A 27,983-nucleotide genomic window follows, 5' to 3' on the forward strand; every position below is an offset into this window, starting at 1 on the left:
ACAACTCGAGTACTGTTGTCTTCTTTCAGGAGCTGAGATGCCCGAGTCTCCTGTCAGCCCGGCGGCGGCTCGCCGAGCCCCGGCCAGCAGCCTCCTCAGTCCCGCCTCTGACACCGGGGGGGGCCGAGGGGCCGGCCGAGGGGCCCCGGGCCCCGGGGACTCCAGCAGCGACATCTGGCAGAGTCTCCTGCACCAGCAGGTACGACCGTCCGGCCGCTCGTCGTCCTCCAACCCCAGACCAGCCCGGAGCTCGGAGTTCTCGTGGTTTCACGTGAGATCTGACCTGGGCTGACAAGCAGGACCTTTGTTTGCCCTCCTTTATTAGTTTTGCAAAGAGGGGTAATTGTGCCCATGGCAGAGGTCAAGCAGATGCAGGCGAGGGGCAAACAAGCGTGGCCCAACGCAATTTTATGGTTGTCTTTTGGATTTCTATCTAGGCTAATCTTAATCTGATGGATCAGTGAAACAACCATGATAAAGGAGGGACGGGCAACATTGTTTTCTTCCTTATGTTCTCTCATCTTGTCTGTCTCGTTCACTTTTTTTTATCTTAATTTACTTTCTTATTACAATCAGCCAGAATTTAACTGTGCGATGCCCATCCTTAATAAAAAAAGGCTTTTATTTCTTTAATTTTTTTGTAATTTTCAGTCAACTACTTTCTTATGACCGGCGAAAGAAAGTCTTCACTCTTCTGTCAGTGTCGTTCAAGTCCTCAGATCTATTTTCAGGGGGCAAACTAAAAACTGGTCATTCATTGAAAACAATTTTTGAATTTTATTCTTTCCATATCTTAGCAGAAAACCTCTAATGTGCTTATTTTTTCAAGCCCAATATTTCAATAATTGGAAACCCAGGGATTTTATTGTATTATAATGACAGTTCTGTGCGTCAAACACAACGTTTAAGAATTCAGTTTGTTTTTAATCTTTATTTTTGTGTAATATCTTACAATGTGTTTTTGAAATGTAGGTGAGTTTTGGAAGATGCAGTGAGTTTAATCAAGTATAAAAACAGTCTTTGTAATTATAAGGAAGTCTTGTTGGGGTTGTGTTTATTGATGTAGTCACAGCGGATCATCGTGCTCTGCGCGTTGACGTTTTATGTTAAATACGCTCGTGACACAACCCTCCCCGTTAATTTGGGCTTGGGCTCCTCAGAGTAGGGATGGGCGGTATGGACTAAAAATATGGACTCTTTCTTTCTTTCTTTCTTTCTTTCTTTCTTTCTTTCTTTCTTTCTTTCTTTCTTTCTTTCTTTCTTTCTTTCTTTCTTTCTTTCTTTCTTTCTTTCTTTCGTTCGTTCGTTCGTTCGTTCGTTCGTTCGTTCGTTCGTTCGTTCGTTCGTTCTTCTTCTTCCATCCTTCCGTCTTTCCATCCTTCCTTTCTTCTTTCTTTCTTTCTTTCTTTCTTTCTTTCTTTCTTTCTTTCTTTCTTTCTTTTCTTTCTTTCTTTCTTTCTTTCTTTCTTTCTTTCTTTCTTTCTTTCTTCCTTCCATCCTTCCTTCTTGCTTTTTCCTTCCTTCCTTCCTTCCTTCCTTCCTTCCTTCCTTCCTTCCTTCCTTCCTTTCTTTCTTTCTTTCTTTCTTTCTTTCTTTCTTTCTTTCTTTCTTTCTTTCTTTCTTTCTTTCTTTCTTTCTTTCTTCCTTCCTTTTTCCTTCCTTCCTTCCTTCCTTCCTTCCTTCCTTCCTTTCTTTCTTTCTTTCTTTCTTTCTTTCTTTCTTTCTTTCTTTCTTTCTTTCTTTCTTTCTTTCCTCCTTTCTTTTCCTTCCTTCCTTCCTTCCTTCCTTCCTTCCTTCCCTTCCTTCCTTCCTTCCTGCCTGCCTGCCTGCCTGCCTGCCTTCCTTCCTTCCTTCCTTCCTTCCTTCCTTCCTTCCTTCCTTCCTTCCTTCCTTCCTTCCTTCCTTCCTTCCTTCCTTCCTTCTTTCCTTCCATAAATCAGTTTTACACAAAAAACAACATGAGAATCAGCACCTCCAAGACCGAGGCATGGTTCTCGACCGGAAAAGGGTGGCATGCCTTCTCCGGGTGGGTGGAGAAGTCCTGCCTCAGGTGGAGGAGTTCAAGTATCTTGGGATCTTGTTCACGAGTGAGGGAACAATGGAGCGTGAGATTGACAGGCGGATCGGTGCAGCGTCCGCAGTAATGCGGTCGATGTACCGGACCGTCGTGGTGAAGAGGGAGCTGAGTCGAAAGGCGAAGCTCTCGATTTACCGGTCAATCTACGCCCCCTACCCCTCACCTATGGTCATGAACTTTGGGTAGTGACCGAAAGGACAAGATCGCGGATACAAGCGGCCGAGATGAGTTTCCTCCGCAGGGGGGCTGGACGCTCCCTTAGAGATAGGGTGAGGAGTTCGGTCACCCGGGAGGAGCTCGGAGTCGAGCCGCTGCTCCTTCACATTGAGAGGAGTCAGCTGAGGTGGCTTGGGCATCTGTACCGGATGCCTCCTGGACGCCTCCCTAGGGAGGTGTTCCAGGCATGTCCCCACCGGGGAGGAGACACCGGGGAAGACCCAGGACACGCTGGAGAGACTATGTCTCTCGGCTGGCCTGGGAACGCCTCGGACTCCCCCCCGGAAGAGCTGGAGGAAGTGTCTGGGGTGAGGGAAGTCTGGGCATCCCTGCTGAGGCTGCTGCCCCCGCGACCCGGGAACGGATAAGCGTGAGTTTAGTAGCATTTAGTATCTTTTAGAGCAGTGATTTGGCTCCAAAGACTGAATGTGGTGATAGATTTATAGTTACAAAGGTGGAGTTGAATTGGTATTTATTTTATCGTCATTTTTATCGTTATCAGGATAAATGCCAGAAATTATCGTGATACATTTTTTAGTCCATACCGCCCATCCCTACCCAATCATCAATAGCGCCTGTATTTGCTGTTTTTTCTTGCATTGTTGGTAATACATATAAGTGCTTTTCTCTTTTTCTTAACGCCGTCGTGGCAACTGTTACGGCCTCTTTGTGACGACAAAAGGAAGCGAGCGCTCTGCTATCCTTCGCCCGGTCACTGACGGGGCAGATCGGTTATTATTCTGGGGGTGTTTGCCTTTATTAACACGCGTACACTTCCATTATGAGCCACAACAAGCATGAAATTGTGTGGTTAATTAGGTCGTCCCGTCTCCCATCTCATTTAGGGTCAGTGACACAATCCGGCATGGTGATGTTCACAATAGGTTGACAACACTGTTGTGTAATTGGGGAGATTTCCTCTCGTTAACGTTCATCACCTGACACTCTGGACTTCATACTTAACGGTGCCCGTCTCTGTCCGTCAGGTGTTCCTGGCGATGATGGCTCCGCAGCAGACGCAGCAGCTTCTGTCTCCGACCCAGCTGACGGCTCTGATCCAGAAGCAGCACGTCCTCCTGCTCCACCAGGTATTTGTTCACGTCCAACCGCGTTGCTGCTGCTCATACACGCTGGCTCGGTCCAATAAATGAAAGGCTCTGATTTACATTTGCAACGAATATCTGAATACTTCTGGATTCTTTCAAGACCAGTAAAGTATTAAAACTAAGACTGCATTTATTATTTATTTTTTATTTATTATTTTTTTAAACTTATTTTTAACTTTTTTATTTTACGGTTATTTTTTGTCACTTTTCTACTTTGATTTGTCTGTGTGGAGAGTGTGTTCCATGTTTTGGGTGGTGTTTAAAAGAGGGTGCATATTTCTGTAATACTGTTTAATTCTTGACTGTCTGACCCTTTGAAAATGAATAAACATACTTTATAAAAAAAAAAAAAAAAACTAAGACTGGGACTTTAGCGCGTTCATTTTGATTAATTAATTACAGAAAAAATAGCGCGCTAAAAAAAAAATTGCGCATTTTAATCGCATTCGTTTTTTCCCCTCGGAACGTTTCTCACGGGACGACTTTCACACGGACGGTGCACCGACCAACCAGACCCCTGAGAGAGAGGCTGCGTCCGAAATCACATACTTCCACCCTAATGATATTTACTGATATTTACTGATATTTACTCAAAAGTGTGCCGAACTTAACTATACTTTTTTAGTATATACTTTTTAGTATGGCATTTCGGACGCACTGAGAGAGTTATGACACTTACTTCGACTCCCATTGTAAGCTCCGTGGCGAGATCAAAGCGTTTTACAACTCCCTCTCTCAAGGGTTCTGCAACCAACGTGCATTAGTGTTACAGCGAAGTCCGGCCGTCGTCATAACACAAGCTAAGTTGTTACCAAACACGTTAAAAATGAATGAAGTCGCAGACGAAAAGGGTTTCGTGGATGGAAATTTTGTTTTAAAAAACGGATGGATGGAAGCGTGCTCTGTTTTCTAATGTGTTTCCATGTTCTGGAATGTACTTGAAACAGTTGAAAGTATTTTGTTATATTTAAGTGTTTACAGAAGGTCCTTGACTATAGGCTACCTGTCTCATTCAATGTGCATACTGCATATATTTAATTTACTGCACTTTATAGCAAATTACACTGATTTGTTCTTGGTGAAGCACCACCTTGATAAAAATAAACAGTTTAAAATAAAATAATAAATAAAATAAATTAATTAAATTGAACATATGTTTTCACTAGTCAATCATTCACTCGTATACAAAAATTCATTTTAAATAAACAAAAAAAGGAAATCTCATTGTTCTCAGGTCTGAAATTGATATGCGATCAAATTGCGATTAATTGCGATTAATTAATTACAAAGCCTGTAATTAATTCGATTAATTTTTTTAATCGAGTCCCAGCCCTAATTAAAACCTTTCACCTTAATGGACGAAGCAAAAAATAAATACAAATTTAAATAAAAACACATTTATCCCATCAAATACTCCTACAGAAACAGACTTTGGACTTGCCTGCATGTGTTATGATATTCTATGCTGGATAACGTTCTGTCAATATTTTTGTTTTTGTAACTAATTTTTTATGTAGTAAACAAGTTGTAAACCATAGATAACCCAATTAAAATCTAAACTTAGCACAAAAAGTAAGGACATTTGTGTTTGGAGGACTATTTCTTTGTTGTAACGATGCTTCTCAGCAATAAATGTACTGTTGTAAAGTCTGTTTATTTCCCTTCTAAATGGTGATGGATTAGTGAGGAACCTGCGTCTGTGGGACGAGCAGCAGAGAGGAGGATGTGGGTTGTGCCCAGGAAAGATTTACCAAATCTTCTCTGCCAAACGGTTTATTTTGCAGATTGTTATTGACTCTTGCTTTGAGCTTCTGGTACCCCAGAAAGTAAAGTCAAGTCAGCTGACAAAAGTGTTGGACAATGAAAAAAATAAAACACATAAATAAAATAAATCAATCATGCTAGTGAATAAAAATGAGTTTTAAGATGAAATTTAAAAACAGCCATAGAAGGAGCCAGGCGTTTGTGCAGCAGCAGCTCGGTACTGCAAAAGCCCGCTCCCCCTGCTCTGTAGCCTGGAGTTGGTCAGCTGACCTAAGAGCCCCAGAAGGTCTATGGACATTTAAAAGACCTGAGATGTAAGAAGGTGCATGTAAAGATTTAAAAACAAATGAAAGAATTTTAAAGTTGATCTTATCACAGACGGGGAGCTGATGAAGAGCTGCAAGCAAAGGTGTAATACTGGGTTGGGAGGCGAGTTGCAGCGTTTTGAATTAGCTGCAGATGGGACAGGAAGGACCAGCTGACGCCTGCATAAATGGCATTGTTTCATCCCGCCTAGTACGGTAGTTTAAACGGGACGACTCAAAGGCGTGTATATCTCGGAGTTATTCTGGACAATAACCTCTCCTTCCAACACCATGTCAACCACATCACAAGAACTGCTTTCTTCCACCTCAAAAATATTGCCCGTCTCCGTCCATCACTCTCCTTCTCTTCTGCTGAAACCTTGATCCACGCCTTCATCACCTCAAGACTCGACTACTGCAACAGCATCCTCTACGGTTCAACTTCCAAGGTTCTCAATAAACTCCAATACATTCAAAACTCTGCCGCCCGCCTGCTCACCCACACCCGCTCCAGAGACCACATCACCCCAGTCCTCCAGAAGCTCCACTGGCTCCCCATCCCTCAACTGATCCATTTCAAAATCCTTCTCCTCACCGACCAAGCTCTCCACAATCAGGCCCCCTGCTACCTCACCAACCTGCTCCACCGCTACACTCCCTCCCGCAGCCTCCGCTCCTCTGACGCCAGCCTCCTGTCCCCTCCTGTCAGAACCAAGCACCGGACCTGGTACTATAACTGGTACTACTAGTACTATAACTGGTACTACTGGTACTATAACTGGTACTACTAGTACTATAACTGGTACTACTAGTACTATAACTGGTACTACTGGTACTATAACTGGTACTACTAGTACTATAACTGGTACTACTGGTACTATAACTGGTACTACTAGTACTATAACTGGTACTACTGGTACTATAACTGGTACTATAACTGGTACTACTGGTACTATAACTGGTACTATAACTGGTACTACTGGTACTATAACTGGTACTATAACTGGTACTACTGGTACTATAACTGGTACTATAACTGGTACTACTGGTACTATAACTGGTACTATAACTGGTACTACTGGTACTATAACTGGTACTATAACTGGTACTACTGGTACTATAACTGGTACTATTACTGGTACTATAACTGGTACTATTGGTACTATAACTGGTACTATAACTGGTACTACTGGTACTATAACTGGTACTATAACTGGTACTACTGGTACTATAACTGGTACTATAACTGGTACTACTGGTACTATAACTGGTACTATTACTGGTACTATAACTGGTACTACCAACCTCCTGTCCCCTCCAGTCAGAACCAAGCACCGGACCTGGGGCGACAGGGCCTTCTCCATCGCTGCACCCACCCTCTGGAACTCCCTCCCCAAAAACATCCGTGACTGTACAGACCTCCCAATATTCAAATCCCATCTCAAAACTCACGTTTACAGAACTGCTTTTAATGTGTGATTAATGTCCTGTGTCTTGTTGTGTCCTTATGTACTGTCCTGTGTATTGTAATTGTATTATGTGTTTTGTTCTAATGTAAAGCGTCTTTGAGTGCCTTGAAAAGCGCTATATAAATAAAATGTATTATTATTATTATTATTATTATTATTATTATTATTATTATTATTATTATTATTACTACAACTTTTTCCAAAGTTTTTCAAAGATAAAAAGGTTTTTACCTTGGACAAAGGTTTCAACTGGAAGAAACTAGATTTTATGACGAGTAACATACACCAAGCCGACTGTCGGCCGTCGGGCCGTTGATGAGCGTCGGTGCACGTCTGTCAGGCTAGTTTCCCTGGTGTGTCCCGCACGTCGCCACAGGTCGGCCACCCGTCGGCAGCTTTTCAGGCGTCGGCCGTCGGTCAAACAGCTCACTCTGGGATTGGCTGTTCAGGTAGCGAACATGAAAGTGTTGTAGTTTTAATATCAAAGTTTATGTAGTTTATATCAAAACCGTTAGCTTGCCTACCTGTTGCCAAGAAGCGCAGTGTAATCATCAAACGTTCCCCCACGGAGATACAATCCTTGTAGTTGGTGTTTTGCCTCTGGATGATTGGCCTGATAAGTTCCTTCAACATGTGGAACTGAACAGGGAAAAGCCGAGCGAAATCTTTGAAATGGTTGGTTTCATTCATCTCCAGCTCTCGACACAGGTTCGGGTCGCTGTTGTATCCATGATTTCACCCATGTAGTGCGGTTTATTTTTCGCCTCCGCCTCCTCTTTCCTTCTTCCACAAGCTGAAGGCCGAGGGCTGACAACGCCAGTGCCGATTCTTTATTCTTACGCATTGTGGTAGCGAGAGTGGTGTGGAAATGTGGTGTGAATATGAAGCCTATTTGTTTTGTTTACGGCTTCCCAGAGCTTCCGGTTTTCCCTTGTTTTTGAGTGAATACAGACTACCGTCGGGTGTCGTCTTTGTGGTGTGTCCAAGTGCTTCTTTTTGAGCCCGACCCAGCCCGACACAGGCGACGCGAGGCAACACAGCAGTCGGCCGACAGCGGGCGACGTCGGGTTGGTGTGTCCTCGGCTTAAGACGACTCCAAACAGGTGTCCCACAAAGCCTATTCGCTGCATTGTTTGGAGCGAGACAGGAAGAGAAGACGACCCCCCAACGAGACCGTTTCCTCACCTGCCTGAGTTACTGCAGACTGAATCTACAGATTTGCAGTCGACGTTTGCAGCACGATTTGGCCGACAGCTGGTGTCAGCAACACGAGCACTGGAGCCTGAACATGTGGAGGAACGTTATCTTCAGTGATGAGACCAGATTCTGCCCACGACGGCTGGACCGTAGGGTCAAAGTGTGAAGAAGAAGCAGAGAACACTCGGCTAATTGCTGCACCGATAACATCTCTTGGTGGCGGCAGTGTGATGGTTCGGGGCCGCATCTCCCTCTCTGGGAAAACCAGGCTCCTCATCGTTGGAGATCATCTCACTGCAGAGGGATTTATGAGGATTTGGGGGCCAGACTGGTGACCAGTATGAGGATTTGGGGCCAGACTGGTGACCAGTATGAGGATTTGGGGCCAGACTGGTGACCAGTATGAGGATTTGGGGCCAGGATTTTGTGACTGTGTTCGGTTCTTCCACACACCTGTTTGTTGCAGTGGATAAATTGTTAAAGGGGACCTATTATGAAAAACGCGTTTTCTCTTGCTTTAACATATATAAAGTGGTCTCCCCTCAGCCTGCCAACTCAGAGAAGGAGGAAAGCAACCAAATTCTGCAGTGTCTGTACAGCCGCCCGGATGAGCCGTCCAGTGTGATGTGGATCTACGAGCCAATAAGATTCTGTTCCCGTCGTTACGTAACCAAAATGCGATTTACATAGTTTGGTCCCCGATGTGTGAAACCACGCCCACAACTAACTCCACCGGCCGGAGCTTCTGCCACTTTTTCGTAGCGGCGTATCGCGTCATTCAGGCAGCCAATCAGCACAGAGCCTCATTATCATAGCCCCGCCCACTCAGAATCCTGCATAGATAATGAGGTTAGAGAATGGGAAGATAAAGACATGTCTCAGAGGCTGAATTTCTAATTTATTTAGCAAAAACAATCAAAAGCTTGTTTTTAAGACATTCAAGGCCTGTTTTAAATAGGTATTAGATGCCGCAATAGGTCCCCTTTAAAGGTATTAATTGCAATCGTATTCAAAAACATTTATTGTTATACTGGGTGAAATGGTCCTTCCATCCTGAGAGTAGCCAGTGAATAATGTGTTCAGAAAAAGGAAAGAAAAAAATCAATCCTCTCTGAAAGCTGTAATCCTGTAAAAACTCTAACCAATCAGTTATTTGCGCACCGAATGGCTTGGATTGGTCAGAAGACCAGAGGCTTGGCAGGAAGGAAAAGAACCAATCAGATGCCTTCATTTTAAACCACCCCCGTAGACGCCGTAGGCTACGGCGTACACGCCGTAGCCTACGGCACACCGCCACCCGCTCTCCGCTCTCCACTCTCGCCGGGATGGAGACGCCGGTGGGCAGGATGAACCCCCTAAAACCGGCCTCGCTTACAGGTGAATGAGACATGGGGTAGTTTTGTTGAAAATGTGCTGTCCAAAATGTCCTGGAAACCTGGACTCCTGCAAATGCGCGTTCCCCAAAGTTTGTGGGGGCGTGGCTTTGGACGGAGCGCTGACGGGAGGGGGAAGAGGGGGCGGGGCTTAGAGGAGGTGCCGCTTTCAAATCTTGCTAGCTCTCAGAAGTTGCATATAATACCTTTAAATTGTCAACATGTGCTGTCTCTTCAAACTTCAGACTGCATCACTACTGGACATATTCTCTGTGATGACGCCAACAGGCTTCCTGAAACCTCTTGTTCCTTTTACTGTGCGACAGCCAGTTGCAGCACGAGACCGCTGGCTCAGCACAAGCTGCCGACGGCTTAGAAAACATTCCCAGCAAAGGTGATGACTGAGAAACTTACCGATGTTTCCTGATATGATTCACCTGTCCAGGGTGAACCCCTGCCTTCCACCCAGAGAGAACTGAGAGGCTCCTGGAGACCCCCGACACTCTGCATAGCAAGGATCCGGGCTAGATAACGGACCGTTGGATAATTATGAGCAGCAATTGTTTCTTTTTATAGATGGGATTTAAGATTTTTAATTTCATCACTCTATAAATTGATTGACAATCAGACAAGCAAACAAAAACTAACAGTTTAAAAAATCACAATGAAACTGAAAGATTTGACTTTTGCACTCAAAATGAAAAAAAAAATCCTGATTTAAAGCTGTGGATATTAACATTTAACACATTTATTTCTTTTTCATCATGTATCACAAATACTTGCTTAATGCTTAATGCTTTGGTTTTGTCGCAACTGGATTATTGTTTTGTAGTTTGGTCAAATACTTTAGTTAAAAATGTAAAGACAAGTGGCACAAAATAAAGCTGCACATTGTGCTCTATTGTGTCCTTATAGGTCTAATTCAGGGATCGGCAACCCGTGGCTCTAGAGTCGCATGCGGCTCTTTAGTGCCGCCCTAGTGGCTCCTGGAGCTTTTCGAAAATTTTTGAGCATTTTTTGGTCTTTTTTTCTTCTTTTCTCTTTTCTCTTTTTTTTTCCTTTTTTTCTTCTTTTTTCTTTTTTTCTTCTTTTTTCCTTTTTCTCTTTTTTCTTCCTTTTTCCTTTCCTTTTTAATCTCGACATTTCGACTTTTTTTTGTAATTTTGAATTTTTTCTCAACAATTTCTACTTTTTTCTCGAGATTTTACTTTAACATTAATCTTGACATTTCGACTTTTTTCTCATAATTTTGAATTTTTTCCTCAACATTTCGATTTTTTTTCTTGACATTTCGACTTTTTTCTCAACAATTTCGACTTTTTTCCTCAAGATTTTACTTCAACATTAATCTCGACATTTCGACTTTTTTCTCAACATTTCGACTTTTTTCTTGACATTTTAAATTTTTTCTCGACATTTCGACTTTCTCGAAGTGCATAATGAAAAAAAAATCTTCCCCCAGTTAAAACTAATATAGAAACATGCAGCATGTGTTGTCTTCATTCTAAGGCTTATACAAGACATTTAATTTTTTGCGGCTCCAGACATATTTGTTTTTTGTGTTTTTGGTCCAATATGGCTCTTTCAACATTTTGGGTTGCTGACCCCTGGTCTAATGTGTCCAGCATGCATAAAAAACTAGGCTGGTTATCTATAAGACAAAGGTCTACGTATACTATGTTACATTTTCTGAGGAATATACTGGTGACACGCTCTCCAAAACAACTGTATGACAGATTCTATTATCATTTTGCTCACCATGGTTACAATACAAGAATGACATCAGAAAGGAGGTTCATACCAAGGGTGAGAACAGATATAATTCAGATAACTGTTTTTTTACAGAGCCGTGGTTGGCTGGAACTCTATATCAGTTCATATTTCTCATGTAGGTAAAAAAAGATTGGTTTAAAGGAGCATGAGGCTCCTTTTAAGAAATGAGACTCTCTAGCGCCACCCTTCACCACGACGGCCGTCGGGGGTACTGCAGCCAACAGTGAAGCCGGCACGGGAGAACGGGGAGAACGTGCATGCAGCGTCATGTGACGTCACATCCGCAGCCCAGCGCGGGAAATTCCTGCCCGGAATTGCAGCACATTTTGCAGCACACAGCCTGTTCAAGGCAACAGAGAGATACGCTAGAGGGCTCATTCTTTTGGAACGCTTCATCTGACATTATTACTAGAAAACTTAAAACGTATACACATTTTCTTCATAAATCCTGCCTCAATCCTGCCTCAAGCTCCTTTAAGTTTCAGTTGAAACAATATCTTTTAAGATTTAATGAATGATGATTTGACATTTAGAAGGAACAAAGTGAAGGTTGAATAGAATTATAGGTAGTGTAAACCCTATCATAATAAAGGTGAAAAGTGGTCAAATAATTCTAGATAAGGTCATTCCAGGCAGGTATTGTTTATAAAGGTGTTTTATTTGATTCATTTCTATGTATTTGTGTCTGAGAATGATGGTGATTTAGTTTGTGACTAAGGGAGTTGTGTCTATTATTGTTTTGTTTGTCATGTATAATGTATGTTTGTTATGTATTAAGTGTTAATTTGTGTGTTGTGTGTGTGTCAGACGCCAGGAAGAATAGCTGATGCTGTTGCTAATGCTAATGGGGATCCTAAATAAAACAAACAAAAAAACAAACTAATATGAACGATACAGAAATACTTTTACTTTTTATGATATTCAGATAATATTCATCTTTATTTTTAGCAACAACTGAAAGAGTTCTACAAGAAGCAGCAGCAGCTGCAGCTGCTCCAACAGCAGTCCAGCAAAGAGGTAAACTTTATTATAATGTTCATATATATGTCAGTTATTCAGTTCATGCAGCGAAGACTTCAAGTGCTTCATTGATGATAAAACAGACTTGGGTTTGGTGCTGTGCCTTTGATCCAGTCAGGAGTATACAGAGATGTTTGGAGGTGATGAACATGACGTCACCCGTAGATTCAGATATTACAGGTAGAGGGTGGGGTTTAAAAATGAAATGTATCATTTAAGCCATCAAGACATCAGATGGCAAGTGGGAGATAAATGTCTCTCAGTCCATGAAAACGAGCGAGTTGGAGTAATTATAAAGAACCAAGCATGAAATGCTGCTGGAGACTGACTGACTGCTGCAGTCTCAGTGCTTCTAATCTTACTTTGAATTTTTATTTGTTTGCAAATGATTTTAAAACAATGTTTGTCTTTTTATTTTTTCATAAGATGTGGATTCAGGGTTTTTTCTTTTGTTGTGATGTGAGAGTTAAAAGCCTAAAACACCTGAAAACCTGATTAACTCCATTATATAATCATGCTACTCTGTTTGTAGAACTGGGGCCGGATTCCAAAAACATTCTTAAGAAAAAAAATCTTCTTAAGTGTCATTTTTTTCTCAAGTTCAGTCTTAAGAAGAAAAAAGAGAAGAAGTCATATTCTCCAAAAATGTTCGTATTTTCTCAACTTTCTTCTTAAGTTTCTTCTTAAGAAAAAACTTAAGAATAAATGGTATTCTTGAAATAAAAGTTCTCAAATTTGTTCTTGACTTTTTTCTTAACTTTAAGACAACCTTGACCTGTCTTAAAATTCCTTCTGTGAAAAGATAATAATAATAATAATAATAATAATAATAATAATAATAATAATAATAATAATAATAATAATAATAATAATAAGCCTCTAATATCACCTTTTTCAACACATTTGCACAAACAAAGACCCGCAATATTGTGGAGCGATGCATCGGTGTAGTGAAGTCTCTCTTCAGGTGCATCGACTGAATATAATGAAATTAATAATAATAATAATAATAATAATAATAATAATAATAATAATAATAATAATAATAATAATAATAATAATAATATAATATAATTCTGGGATACTTGGCTGCTACTGCTGTGTGAACAGTCTGCTGGAGCGGCTACTGAATCCTTCATTTAGTATGCAGTATACAGTACATACTAATGCAGTATGTAGCATGTAGTATTTAGTTTGCCATTTTGGATACAGCCGTATTTTAAGAAGTTCTTAAGTAGGAAAAATAAGAAATTCGTAAGAAATGACAGTTCAGAAATGACAGAAATGACGGTTCTTAAGAAAATATTGAGGAATTGCACTTAATAACTTTCTTATGAACTTCTTGATTTTAGATCTTAAGACTTCTTAAGATCGTTCATAAGAACATATTGGTGAATCCGGCCCCAGGTTGATAACGAATTAGGATTGTTTTAGGATCACAAATGGTTGCTTTTAGTCTGTTTTTTTGGATCTAGAAAGCTCAGGACCAGGATAAATGCACACATTACCACTTTTCTTTTCTACTCTCTGTCCTGCAGCTCCCTGCAGACCAGCTCCTTCTCCAGCAGCTTCTGCAGCTCCAGCAGCAGCAGCAGCTGCTCCGGGCGACCGGGCCGGCTCTGTCCTCTCCCACCCTCCCTTCAGGTCGCTGCCCTTTCCCCGTTCCCCCCTCAGTGCCAGCGTCAGCTTTTTCCTTTCCAAAGAAAACCTCTTCTTCTTCAGTTCATAATAATAACCAGTACTGGAGTTGAGGGAGGATGAGGGGGGATGGCATCCCCCCTGAAATAAAAACGGTCCAAATCATCCCCCCTGTAAAACTGCCATCCCTCCTTTCCATCCCTTATGTCATTTCATCAATGAATGTGGTTTTACTGCTATTTCAACATTTCGAGTCATCACCAGAAAAATAACTTATTTGACAATTTTCACCTGTTTCAAGTAAATTTTCACTTGAAATAAGTAGAAAAATCTGCCAGTGGGACAATATTTATCTTCTTATTACAAGCAAAAAAAATCTTGTTCCACTGGTAGATTTTTCTACTTATTTCAAGTGAAAATCTACTTGAAACAGGTGAAAATTGTTGTTTTTTCCAGTGATGAGTCTTGTTTTAAGTGTAATGAGATTTTTTTTACTAAAATGAGACGTTTTAACTAGAAATAAGACAAATATTCTTGTTAAGATTTTGAGTTTTTGCAGTGATCCATGTTACTTATCCTGTGAAGGACAGAGTCATATTGATAAGTTCAGAAAAGTGTTTTTTATTGTTGTGTTTTGATGTATTTGATGTAAGCCCAGTGGATATTTAAAGCTTACAGAAGGCTGCATTTAACTGCTGCTATGTCATTCCTGCAGTATTTCTGCAGGTGTTTTGGTCACTGCTATTATTTGTAATATATTATATTATTTGTAATCAGCACAAACTATCTGTCCCCATATGATAAAATCCACCATCCCCCCCTGATTCTTTTTTACAACTCGAGTACTGATAATAACAATATAACATTATCTGTTCTTATTTTTTTAGCCTGTCTCAGCAGTGCTGACATGCTGCAGATATGGAAGGAGCTCACTTCTGGAACAGCTGAAGATAAAACCCCAATGAAGGAAAGTCCGAACTCCTCAGCTCAGACGATACCGTCACCAAGAGTTGCAGGGAGGCCGAGCCGGGAGCAGCGGAGTCCGTCTCCTCGCAGGCCAGACTGGTGAGATCCATCTGTTCGGGCTGTAAATCAGGGGTGTCAAATGTGCGGCCCGCAAGAAGTTTCCAACGCAAAAAAACTAAATGTTAATTTACTAAAAAGGAAGGCATAAATAATTGCCATGAATCGCAGCATATCCGATAATATATTTCTTCTACAAATACATCGTTATTCCAAAGAGAGCAGTTTGACATTTTTTTAGTTTTCTAGAATGCATTTGCCGATTTTATTTCTTTGTAGACGGTCGTTTATTTTTATTAACTGACTACTATTATATATTTTCGCAGGAAAAATATCACTGCTAAAAAAGATGATAGAAGATATTTATTCGGAGAATTTCAGTTTTGAATACGAGGATAGTGACAAAGTAAAACAGTTAAAAGAGAAGTGCTGACTTTTTCGGCACACTGGCGTAAATATCCGCGCCAATTTTTAAAAATAAATACACTTAATTGTACTGGAAAAATCTCTAAATCACAAATAAACACTCTCTGATGTAATAAGAAAGATTTTGCTTTTAATTAAATTTCCTATAAAAAAGCAAAATATAAAAAAAACATACTTGTTTCTGTTTATCTTTGTAAAATGATATTAAAAGTATTTTACATAATTTGAAAAAAAAACGAGAAATCTCAAGAAAAGATCCTGAAGAAATATATTTTAATTCAATTTTCAATTCAATTTTATTTATATAGCGTCTAATACAACAGAGTTGTCTCTAGACGCTTTACAGAGACCCATACCCAGAACATGACCCCCGAGCAGTTATTACATAAACAATGGCAGGTAAAAACTCCCCTAGTGGGAGAAAAACCTTAAGCCAAACAGTGGCAAGGAAAAACTCCCCTTTAGGAGGGAAGAAACCTTGAGCAGGACCAGGCTCATAAGGGGGGACCCTCCTGCCGAGGGCCAGACTGGTGGGTCAGGGACGGCAACAGCACAGCAGGCAGGTGGAAGCAGCAACGGGATGACCAGGGGTGGGGACCGCAGGCCGGCATGCAGCTCCTGAAGCTCCGGCCCAATCAGCAATCCCCAGGTTGGGGTGCAGGGTCGGGGAAAGACTTGTGCTCCGTAATGCAAGCTACAAGCCACCCACGACCACCTGCAGGACAAAAGAGAGAAAAGGGAGGAGAAGGGGGGGCCAGCAACGGGATGACCAAGGGTGGGGACCGCAGGCCAGCATGCAGCTCCCGAAGCTCCGGCCCAATCAGCAAGTCCCAGTTTGGGGTGCAGGGTCAGGGAAAGACTTGTGCTCCGTAATGCAAGCTACAAGCCACCCACGACCACCTGCAGGTTCCGGTGTCCGGCAAAGGATGCTGCAACATGGACAAAAGAGAAAAAAGGGAGGAGAAGGGGGGGCCAGCACAAGAAACTACAGGAGCGACTCTGACACACTAAAGTTTACACTACCTAGAGATTTACCAACACCAGCTAGAGGTTTACTAAACACTAACTATAGGCTTTACTAAACAGAAATGTTTTAAGTTTAGTTTTAAAGGTGGAGGTGGTGTCAGCCTCCTTAACCCAGATTGGAAGTTGGTTCCATAGTAGTGGTGCCTGATAGCAGAACGCCCGCCCTCCAAATCTACATTTAGATACTCTAGGAACTACGAGTAAACCTGCACTCTGAGAACGGAGAGCTCTGACAGGAACATAAGGCACTATCAGGTCTTGCAAATAATGCGGAGCTAAGCCGTTTTGGGCTTTATACGCAAGTAATAAAATTTTAAATTGGATTCTGAATTTTACGGGTAACCAATGGAGCGACGCTAACACTGGAGAGACGTGGTCTCTCCTGCTAATTCCTGTCAGTACTCGTGCTGCTGCATTTTGGATCAGCTGGAGCCTATTCAGCAAATTACTTGGACATCCTGCTAACAACACATTACAGTAATCTAGTCTAGAAGATACAAACGCATGAACTAGTTTTTCTGCATCACTCTGCGAGAGGATTTTCCTAATCTTTGCAATATTACGGAGATGGAAAAAGGCTATTTTACAAACCTGATTGACATACTGTATGGTTTAAACGACAAATCCTGATCGAAAATAACACCAAGGTTTCTCACAGTTGCACTGGAAGCCATCGCAACACCATCTAATCCTTTCCTAAGATGCTCTGGACCAAGAATGATAACCTCTGTTTTATCTGAATTTAGAAGCAGGAAATTTCTGGACATCCAGTCCTTGATGTCCCTAAGACATGCCTGAAGTTTAACTAACGGTTCTGTTTCATCCGGCTTCATAGACAAGTAGAGCTGCGTATCATCAGCATAACAATGAAAGTGTATGCCGTGATTCTGGATTATACTTCCCAATGGCTGCATGTATAAACTGAACAAGATTGGCCCTAGCACTGAACCCTGCGGAACACCATAACAGACCCTTGACTGTTCTGAAGAAACCTCATGTACATGAACAAACTGGAACCTGTCAGATAGATATGATTTAAACCAACATAGAGCTGTCCCTTTAATCCCAACAACATGCTCTAACCTGTGCAGTAAAATGCCATGATCTATAGTGTCAAAAGCAGCACTGAGGTCCAGTAGAACCAGTATGGACACTAATCCCTTATCTGAGGCCATAAGGAGATCATTCGTGACTCGAACCAGTGCTGTCTCTGTGCTATGATGCATTCTGAACCCTGACTGAAAGACTTCAAACAGATCATTTCTATACAAATAGTCACATAACTGGCTTGAAACTGCCTTTTCCAGAATTTTAGACACAAATGGAAGGTTGGAAATTGGTCTATAATTAGCTAAGGTGTCTGGGTCAAGAGAAGGTTTTTTAAGTAAAGGTTTAATTACTGCCACTTTGAAAACCTGTGGTACATATCCTAAACTTAGGGATTTTACATAATTAGAGTGTAAACAAAGTGCATATTTCCTTTAAAATTAACTAAACTGATATTGGATTAGATAACAATAGTTAAAAAAAATTATTAGAAAAAATAAATTTTGCACCGTTTTTGTTATTTTGAGCGTGAAAAAAATTGGTCAAATCCGGCCCGCCAAGCAAAATGAGTTTGACACCCCTGACGCTTGCAGAGCTCAGACGATGCTGCCTCTCTGTGAACTTCAAACACTCGTCACTCGCAGACATTTTCTTTCTCTTTCCAACTGTGGGGTGGGAGTTGTTTTCTTTTGAGACTTCACGTTTCAATTCCCCTCGGGACGCCGCGTTTCGTGTTGTTTGTTTGTTCCACCACCCGAGGTAGTTCAGCAAAGAATAAAAAGTTTACATGACTACAGAACACGTCCCAAATCAAAAGTAAATAGTTTTCCGTTTATTTTTCGGTGCCCCGCTCCACCTCTCTCTGTCATTTCACGCCACCTGAACAGAAAAGAAAGCTCTTTTATGTCGGTTTGCGTTGCTGTTTCTGCCGTCTTTGCAGCTGCAGTTCTTGACGACGACTTCTCCCTGTTTTCCTTCCTCCTTCAGCGGCGGGAAGGCGGATCAGGCGGCTGCACGGGTGCTCTTCGCCCACGGCGTGTGCAACTGGCCCGGCTGTGAGTCAGTCTGTGAAAACTTCACCCGTTTCATCAAGTAGGTTTTCATTCCACCCTCAAACATTTAACCATTTCTGAAGTATTAAAATATACTGAAAACTTGGCCCATATCTGCAGTTGTCCTTGCTTTGACTCCCGGCATTAACAGCTGCCTGAACACGACCACATATCCACCAGACGTGGACCAGTTCTTCATTTCCTTTGCACCTTTGTGCCACTCCTGACCCTCACAAACTTGGTCTTGTCCCACGTCTGTCCTCGCTCAGGACATATGGGCCATTTCTGGTTCATATAACGTGAGCCAGAATCCAAATCATGGCCCGGTTTATGAATTTCGGGGCAAGTTTTGTCCCTCGCTGGGATTACCGGAGCTTAAACTGAGCCATACGTCCCAAACGTATTTGGCCCAGACGTGTCCTCTATATGAGTTATTAAGTTAGCAGCAGTTTCTGGTACTATGAGCAACAAGGCAGATAGTTAATATCAAAATAAATGATGACATGTTGCTGTAATTTTAGCATTTTGTTCATCAGATGGGCCTTTCAAGCCATTTTTTATCTGGTGTGTTTCTACACACATACCTCCAGATATAACACAAATATTAAGTTATGTTTTCATTAAGCGTGAGACAAAATGATGACTGACTCCCTTCCTCACCGGGTATCTGACAGCCAGACGCCTCTCAGGTGTTTTTTACGGCAGCTTCACAAAGCCGTAAAAGCTTGAGTGTCCCAACATGTTAAGAAAAATGGACGCACATGAAACAAAGGGATTGATGATATTAAATTCTTCCACCGTGCTTCAGCTCTGCGAGGCGTCTTTACAGGTCATTCGATGGAGAAGATGGAATCCCAGCTTGAACATCTCTGCATGCGTTTCAGGCACATCAGCAGTGAGCACACTCTGGACGACAGAAGCACGGCGCAGTGCCGCGTCCAGATGCAGGTGGTTCAGCAGCTGGAGCTCCAGGTAGGCTGGAATAAACCCAGGTTAGTTAGGAAATAAAAAGACAATCCTGAACCTGAGACGTGAGAAATAAAACATTTACTATGTACCGTATTTTCTGGACTATAAGCCGCTACTTTTTTCATTGTTTTCACCCGTGCAGCTTATATAAAGGTGCAGCTATTCTGTGGATTTTTCTTCCACCGCTCAGGGCGCTGTAACCAGAATTAGAATCAAAACTAAGACAAAATAAATGCAAAGAAGAATACGCTACTTCTTCTTTAGCAGATAGAAGTAGGTAGAAGCAGATTTCAAACAGATTAATGGATAAATAAATAGCGGCAATTTTTTCTTGGTTCTGTCCCGTTTTAATCAGCAAAGTTTCTGCCGTGTTAAAAGACACTGTTAGGAAAGGATCTATTTAGGTACAAACATGTACATCATTTACAGTTCAGAATCCTTCTGTACATGTAATAAATATCTAATCTAACAACATAAATATCTGTGGCTTGCATATCTTTTTTTTTAAATAGAGCGGATGCGGCTTATATGCAGGTGCAGCTTATAGTCCAGAAAATATGGTACTTAAAAACTTAAAACTCTCTTCCAGAGATGTTTTGGAAAAGTAATAATATACTTTGTGCCCAGGAATTGGTTTTGCACAGATTTCTCATGGCCTTTCTGTCATTTTCCTAAAAAAAAAAAACCCTGCATTTTCTCCTGATATTTTTCATCATCCAGTTCTCAAAATTCCAGTTTTTAATCTCTTTTATCTCTTTCAAAAGCTCCGCAAGGAACGCAAGTGTCTGCAAGCAATGATGGCTCACCTGTATCTGCCCTCATCAGAAGCTCAGCCGCCACAATCCGACCGGGCTGCCGACCCCTGGGGACCACAGGTAGATGCCGTGTAATAACCCACTAAAATCAATCGTGCAGATGGATGAAAAATGGGGCGACTTAATTACAGAGAGGGCAGATGGCACCAGTCCTTTATGATCTCAGTATAACGGCCCCAAATGGGAAGTCTGAGTGGACGGACGCAGTGTCAGGGTGCGGTTGATGAGGACCCAAAAGCAGGAGAGCAGGAGGCAGGAGTTCGCAACAAAACAGGATTTATTTAGCAAAACAAAAACCAAAAGCGCTGCAGAGCAGGATCAAAGGCTGAACAAAAACAGGAATCCAAAAAACCAGAGGAGACATGGAGGGAACAAACAGTATCAGAGTCCAAGAGGCTTTAATCGGGTCAAAGGTAGGCAGGGGTCAAAAAAACCGGGAGACAGACAGACAGACCCAGAGGGGCAGGCAAAATCCAAAAAACCGGGAGACAGACAGACGGACAGACAGACAGGCAAAATCCAAAAAACAGACAGACAGACAGACAGACAGACAGACAGACAGACCCAGAGGGGCAGGCAAAATCCCAAAAACCGGGAGACAGACAGACGGACAGACAGACAGGCAAAATCCAAAAAACCGACAGACAGACAGACAGACAGACAGACAGACAGACAGACAGACAGACAGACAGACAGACAGACAGACAGACAGACAGACAGACAGACGGACAGACAGACCCAGAGGGGCAGGCAAAATCCCAAAAACCGGGAGACAGACAGACAGACAGACCCAGAGGGGCAGGCAAAATCCCAAAAACCGGGAGACAGACAGACAGACCCAGAGGGGCAGGCAAAATCCAAAAAACCGGGAGACAGACAGACAGACAGACAGACAGACCCAGAGGGGCAGGCAAAATCCAAAAAACCGGGAGACAGACAGACAGACAGACAGACAGACAGACAGACAGACCCAGAGGGGCAGGCAAAATCCAAAAAACCAGGAGACAGACAGACGGACAGACGGACAGACAGACCCAGAGGGGCAGGCAAAATCCAAAAAAACGGGAGACGGACGGACGGACGGACGGACGGACGGACGGGCGGACGGACGGACGGACGCTGGAAAGCTAGGCTTGAACGCTAGACAATCTGGCAACTGGCATGAGGAACAGGGCCGGTATATAAGGGGAACTGATGATCATGGGAACCAGGTGTGGAGATGGGCGGGGGAAGCACAGGTGAGGGGAATGAGTGGATTGTCTGGCTGATGAGGGTGGCAGGATCTGGAATGACAGGAGAGTGAGTTAACAAGTAAAAACTCCATCCCCAACTGGGAAACCGTGACACGCAGGCTAAGAAAGAGGGGGATCGTATCTCACAAGATAAAAACAGGAATCAGGTCGGATCCCACTCAGAGTCCTGGCCGAACGCTGGTCGGGCCACCAGATGGGTCCTGTTGGGTTTCCAGACAGCAGACATACCATGATAATTTAGAAGATAATCACTTGTTAATCTTGCAAATATTGCTCTCTAATGACAACACGGCCCAAACAATTTCACCCTGTAATTAACAATAATTGGTTTCCTTCTCATTGTGATATTAGTGGACTCGGCTCTGAGGAGCGGATCAAATGGCTCGGTTACGCCTGGTTAAAAGTGCTGCGCTCGGTTCTGTCCATCTGTCAGTCTTCTCAGCCCTCTCGCTCCTTTGTTCAGTGGCATCAATTCAGTCAAAGCTAAGGTATGGCAAGGGTACGAGTCTCAGAACTTAACTACAGTATCAGTAAAAAGCGTATCTGACAAACGCCCTTTAACTCATTCTGTTCACTTCATCCACTATGTCAGTGCAACAATATCACGTGGACATCCCAGTTTAACTTAAAACAGTTAAAGTCAAAATGCAAAAAGGAGAGGGAGGGAGCAGAAGAGAGAAAGAAAGTAAAAAAAGTCAAATATTTCCCTTAAACAGATTTATAAGAGGGTAGGGTGATTTGATATCTTACCTTAAGATGAACTTGCATAATTAATCCATCAGTGGCTAACAGCCTTGTTAATAGCCTGACTGGGGCAACATTGGACTTATCACTTGCCTTCTTTCTTTGAAAAACAATTGCGGGGTTGTCTGCTTTCTTTTTCATTTTTGTAAGTTTGTAAGTTTGTAAGTTTGTAAGTTTGTAAGTTTGTAAGTTAGCAACACTGCAGAGCGTACTAAAAACGAGATTGATAGTGACCACTGTCGTCAGGGACGCTGGGACATTTCAACATATGAGGGGGTACAAGTGTAGGGAAAGATAATACCTAGTGAAATCCATCATGTTGTTCAGACTTGCATTTGTAGTTATTTTATAGGTATTAAATAATAGAATAATCAATACATATAGAGACAGAGTAATTCCATAAATGTATTTAAAAAACAAACATTTACATTTTCCCCTGAAGCCGAGGTGTGGCGGCTGCCGCACCAATTGACGCCCCTGCCTTTGTTCATGTAGATTATTGGCGTTCAGCTCAGCCCAGGAAGAGTGTCCAACCACATGGCGTCGGTGAGACTCCTGGACTCGGCCCAGGGGTCGCCCCGACCCGTGGGCTCTCCGTCCCAGAGCTGCGAGGAGGACTCGCCCACCCACGCACCCTGCACCGGGGCCGTCAGACGCCGCCATCACCCTCTGGTCTTCTCTCTGTCTCCAGGTAAATACGGCCCAAACGATACTTATATCTCCAAATATGCACAATGCTGACACACTGATACAAATATTGTGCTTGATCTGCTTAAAAAAAAATAAGTCAACTTTTTGCATGAGATTATTATGTAGATCAAGAAAAACTAGTCTTTGTATAAACTACTTAATGTTTTGTATGTAAATAATACATTTTGCAAGTACAGTCAACTTAATTGTGTTAAGTTTACTTTATTTACCAAAATTAGGTTGACTTTACTTGCAAATATTAAGTTGACTTTACTTGCAAATTAATTTTGTACATACTAAAAGTTAAGTAGTTTATACAAAGACTAGTCTTTCTTGATTTACATAAAAAAACAATAACAATAAAAAAGTTGCCTTAATTCTTTTAAAGTAGATCAAGCAAGATATTTTTACCGTGGTTGTTCTACTTAAACAAATAAAGCATGTTTCATCTAAACGTTGGTCAATCTGCCCAATAGATGAAAACTGTTAAAGGAAAAGTGAATGCAAAAAGATCATTGCTTGTTGTTTGAGTGTAAATGAAAAGATTGCCTGGGATTACATAAATACTGCTTGTTAAGGAAAAAAAATGCACAATGTCTTGTTTTTTGAACAAATGCAGATTAAGTTCAAAACTAGATGTATTCATGTAAAGCAACAAACTTAATTTTTAATTTTTAATATCACAGATTTAAATATGTTATTTACATGCGCTTAGATTAATTTTTTTCCGTGCAGAGACAGTAGCTGTTGGCAGATTTTCTGTTTGATCTTTTTCTTTCAGAGGGGGAATACGAGCTCTACAAGAACACTGACATCAGACCACCTTTCACCTACGCCACGCTGATCCGACAGGTAGGACTGTGTGCTGCTGTCGCTCACATGAACCAAACACAGCAGCAGTTCAGGTCAGTTAGTCATGAAAGGATCACAATGACTACGTTTACATGCAGTCAAAATTCAGGTTATTGCTAATATTCCGGTTACTGAAACATTGGGAATATTCCGTTTCCATGCGTGAGCAAACAGGGTTATCCCTGTATACATGGTGATGAATCATTTGGGATATCTGAATCAAACCAGCGACGCACGGAGAACGTGATGGCGCAATTCCCGTAATTTCCGCTTCTTCTTCCTGTATCCAAATTCAAAACAAATGCTGCTTCGCGCAACTTTTCGCTCACCTTCTTGTAAATCCTGCTATCCCGGTACTTTCTACCGTCTACAAATGCAGAAATGTTCATATCCTTCATTACATTTATGAAGTGATTAGTGGTGGCAACCATAGTGATGCTGTTACATCAGCGTGGAGCAAGATCTTGGAGGAATGTGCTCCACAGTTTATGACATGAAGGCAGCTCAGCTAGAAGGAGCTCCAGCAAGGCCTGGTTATTGTTTCAGTCACAAAAGTATTGTTAGAATTTGCATCATAATATTGTTTACAAAACTGCAATCACAAGTAGGGATGGGCGGTATGGACTAAAAAATGTATCACAATAATTTCTGGCATTTATCCCGATAACGATAAAAATTATGATAAAAAAATACCAATTCAACTCCACCTTTGTAACTATAAATCTATCACCACATTCAGTCTTTGGAGTCCCCATAACACTGCTCTAAAAGATACTAAATACTACTAAACTACACCAATTAAATTGAATTGATAAAAACCAATTAAATGAGTTACACCTGTACTGCAAAACTGGAATGACTCAGATCCGCCATGTTTGTTACACAAAAACCTCATTAACGGGAATTTTTCTTTCTTTCTTTCTTTCTTTCTTTCTTTCTTTCTTTCTTTCTTTCTTTTTCTTTCTTTCTTTCTTTCTTTCTTTCTTTCTTTCTTTCTTTCTTTCTTTCTTTCTTTCTTTCTTTCTTTCTTTCTTTCTTTCTTTCTTTCTTTCTTTCTTTCTTTCTTTCTTTCTTTCTTCCTTCCTTCCTTCCTTCCTTCCTTCCTACGTGGATTTAACGCAGAACCATAAATCAGCTTTACACAAAAACGTCATCAACGGAAATGTATCCTTTTTACCGCGAGATGACAAATTCTTACCGTGGGGAATTTTTTTGACGGTTTATCATGAACGGTAAAATATCCCCCATTCCTACATGTATGTTTCTCATTTTCCATTATCTTTCTCAAACAAACTCATTTAAATGATTGCATTTGTATAAATTAAGCCTTTCAGTTCTCATTTCCAATGGATGAGTTAATCTTATAAGAGATAATATATGTTGCAAAAATGTTAAACCATCAAATTAAGAACAAGAAGATTGCATCATGGTTGAGAGGGAGCAGCTTTCCTCCGTCCTTCCCTCCGCTAATTTCATCCTCTAACGTGGTTCTGTTTATTTGTGTACACCTACATTTACAGGCTATTATGGAAGCATCGGACATGCAGCTCACCCTTAATGAGATATACAACTGGTTCACAAGGACGTTTGCTTATTTCAGACGCAACGCCGCCACTTGGAAGGTAGTGAGATAATCAACTCTGTGATGCCTTTTGTGTGTCACGCCTGATTTATGCAGCATGCGTTCAGTAATGTCTCCTCGGCTCTGAACCAGAACGCCGTCCGCCACAACCTGAGCCTGCACAAGTGCTTTGTGCGCGTGGAGAACGTGAGAGGGGCGGTGTGGACGGTGGACGAGGCGGAGTACCAGAGGCGGAGGTCGCAGAAGATTACGGGGTACGGTAGAGGCCTTCGGCCAATCACAGCACGGCTCACCTGTAAATGTTAAAGTATCATCCGGACACATCCGTGTTATAGGATTAAATAACAATTATCATTCTGTTTTATGGGACAAAAAAGAAATGCCAGTTAATTATCACTTTGTGGGTCTAAAGGAAGAACAAAGTGAAGAATGACAATAAACTACGGTGGCCGACAAGGGCCAAACACACTGCAACGGCCTAATGCGTCTCAGTTAAAGGAGCTTGAGGCCGGATTGTGGCAAGATTTATGAAAAAAATCCGTATACATTTTAAGTTTTCTAGTAATAATGTCAGATGAAGCGTTCCAAACCCAAAAGAATGAGCCCTCTAGTGTATTTCTCCTTTGCCTTGAACAGACTGTGTGCTGCAAAATGTGCTGCAATTCGGTCCCGAATTTCCCGCGCTGGGCTGCGGATGTGACGTCACATGACGCTGCATGTGCGTTCTCCCCGTTCTCTCGTGCCGGCTTCACTGTTGGCTGCAGTACCCCCAACGGCCGTCGTGGTGAAGGGTGGCGCTAGAGAGTCTCATTTCTTAAAAGGAGCCTCATGCTCCTTTAAGGAAAACGGCTTCAAGTACAAAAACGATTCAAATTCACAAACTCAAAACGAGGTATAAAAAGAGGAACGTGGTGCAAATGAAAAAACGTGCTGCAAAAAACAAAGACAAATGCAGCATCATCAAACGCGCTGCAAATAGAGAAACGATGCAAAGCACAAAACAATATAAAACAAGAAACCGTCTTCAAAAGAAAAACGCTTCATAACCGGTTACCAAACCTGCAGGGGGCGCTCTCGGCGTAACAGCTCAATGGACAGACACATGTAGATGTAGTAGTGGAGCACATTAATGAAAAATCGTTCACTTTGTGGTACAAGCGCCAAATTTGGTACACAAGTGCTTTTGGACCTACTATCTCATAAAAGTACGTTGCCCACTTGAACAAACAAAGTGGCCACCATTTTTCAAGATGGCCGCCATTCGAAGTGGTTTGAAACAGCGTTTGAACTATATTTTGATTGAATAGTCCTATTCTGATGGTTTATACATTGAAATATGTGTTTTTTACATGAGAAATACAACTCTGCATTTAGAAAATCTAAATTATTGAATATTATGATGATACAATGCGAATAAAATGAAAAAAACACTCACAAACAAAGACATTAGTTTCTCTTAAAGCTTTTGGACCTGTAAGCTACTTGCAGGTGAGGCCACGTAGAGGCTGTCTTTGTCTCCCCCATTTTTGTAATTTTTTTTTTGTATAGGCTATTTTTTTTTTTTTTAATTTTTAGATAACGGTATAAAAACACAGAAAAGGTGTCAAAGCATAGGCTGTATGTTTTACGATCCAGAACTTGAATCAACATAACTTAAAAAATAATAATACAAATATCCAACTCAAACATTCAACTTAAACTTGGTTGTTCTATTTTCTTAGCCCTCACATGCACAGGCACACAACTGTGTGCACTTCAGGCCGAAGCGATAGCATTTGCATCGTCCTTGGCATTCAGTCTTGCAGCCACATTTTGTCAACTGCTCACAAGTCTGAGCAATGGGTGGAAAGGTTGTCCAGAGAACTTGCCAGATCTAACCATCTTTTTGCCAGCCCCAGTTGGCAGGACTTTCAGTTTGCATTTTGCACACTGTTGCTTGGCCCCATATGCAGGCAGCTTGGAAAGCAGACCGTTTCACGTGCTGAACGAGGGATGCGCTTGTTGGTGGAATGGCATCATAAGACCTTTGCTTCCGAGCAAACAAGTCCAGTCTTGCCTCATCAACTTTGCATGTAGTACTTTGCTTGTCATACATGGTGATGACAAACTTCTCAAGGATGTTGAGGTCTGCATCTTCTATGATAGGTGGGTATTGGCTGAGCTTTTTGAAGACAGGACTAACTTCAGGGCAAGCCTCCCATGCTTGCCATGCACTTTTCTTGCTTTTACCACGGAAAGCTGACACAACATCGCAGCCAGTGAAGGCATGGAAGAACAGCATGCCACTGGATTTCTCTGGGCCAAAATTCACCACCATATCATGAATTGGCAACCACCTAATGGACTGACCCTGGCCAAATTCTATCCAGATCTTTTCCAAGCCTGCATCCTGAAGAGTCGCAAAAACATTGACTGCAACCACAAGAATATCTGTGTCGCATGCCTTAATCAACACAGACTTTATCTGTTGCTTGGCTGCATGAAGAGCATGTGTGAAGATTCTGGAGTCAGCTTCTTCGTGGTTGCAAGGACTTAAACCTTCAAGGCTGATGGGTTTGTTTGAAAG

At 41.8% G+C, this 27,983-nt stretch overlaps 1 protein-coding gene across 1 annotated transcript; it reads left to right on the plus strand.

Moving 5' to 3' along the window:
- Window positions 1–16: 16 nt before the first annotated feature.
- On the plus strand, window positions 17–27,953 carry LOC133444534 (forkhead box protein P2-like). The gene is made up of 13 exons (XM_061722375.1): window positions 17–199; window positions 3,280–3,381; window positions 12,229–12,297; window positions 13,839–13,981; window positions 14,839–15,003; window positions 18,448–18,552; window positions 19,397–19,484; window positions 20,246–20,356; window positions 22,789–22,984; window positions 23,765–23,835; window positions 25,356–25,457; window positions 25,550–25,676; window positions 27,787–27,953. The coding sequence occupies exons 1-13, from the start codon at window positions 38–40 to the stop codon at window positions 27,951–27,953; spliced, it is 1,608 nt and encodes a 535-aa protein (XP_061578359.1). The 5' UTR covers window positions 17–37.
- The last annotated feature ends 30 nt before the right edge of the window (window positions 27,954–27,983 follow it).

The sequence above is a fragment of the Cololabis saira genome, chromosome 5, assembly GCF_033807715.1.
Source record: "Cololabis saira isolate AMF1-May2022 chromosome 5, fColSai1.1, whole genome shotgun sequence".
Lineage (NCBI taxonomy): Eukaryota > Metazoa > Chordata > Actinopteri > Beloniformes > Belonidae > Cololabis > Cololabis saira.

Coding starts and splice junctions, on each gene's coding strand:
- LOC133444534 (XM_061722375.1), top strand. CDS start 38: ATGCCCGAGTCTCCTGTCAGCCCGGCGGCGGCTCGCCGAGCCCCGGCC. Junction 12,298..13,838: donor AACAGCAGTCCAGCAAAGAG/GTAAACTTTATT, acceptor TCTGTCCTGCAG/CTCCCTGCAGACCAGCTCCT. Junction 19,485..20,245: donor TTCAGCAGCTGGAGCTCCAG/GTAGGCTGGAAT, acceptor CTCTTTCAAAAG/CTCCGCAAGGAACGCAAGTG.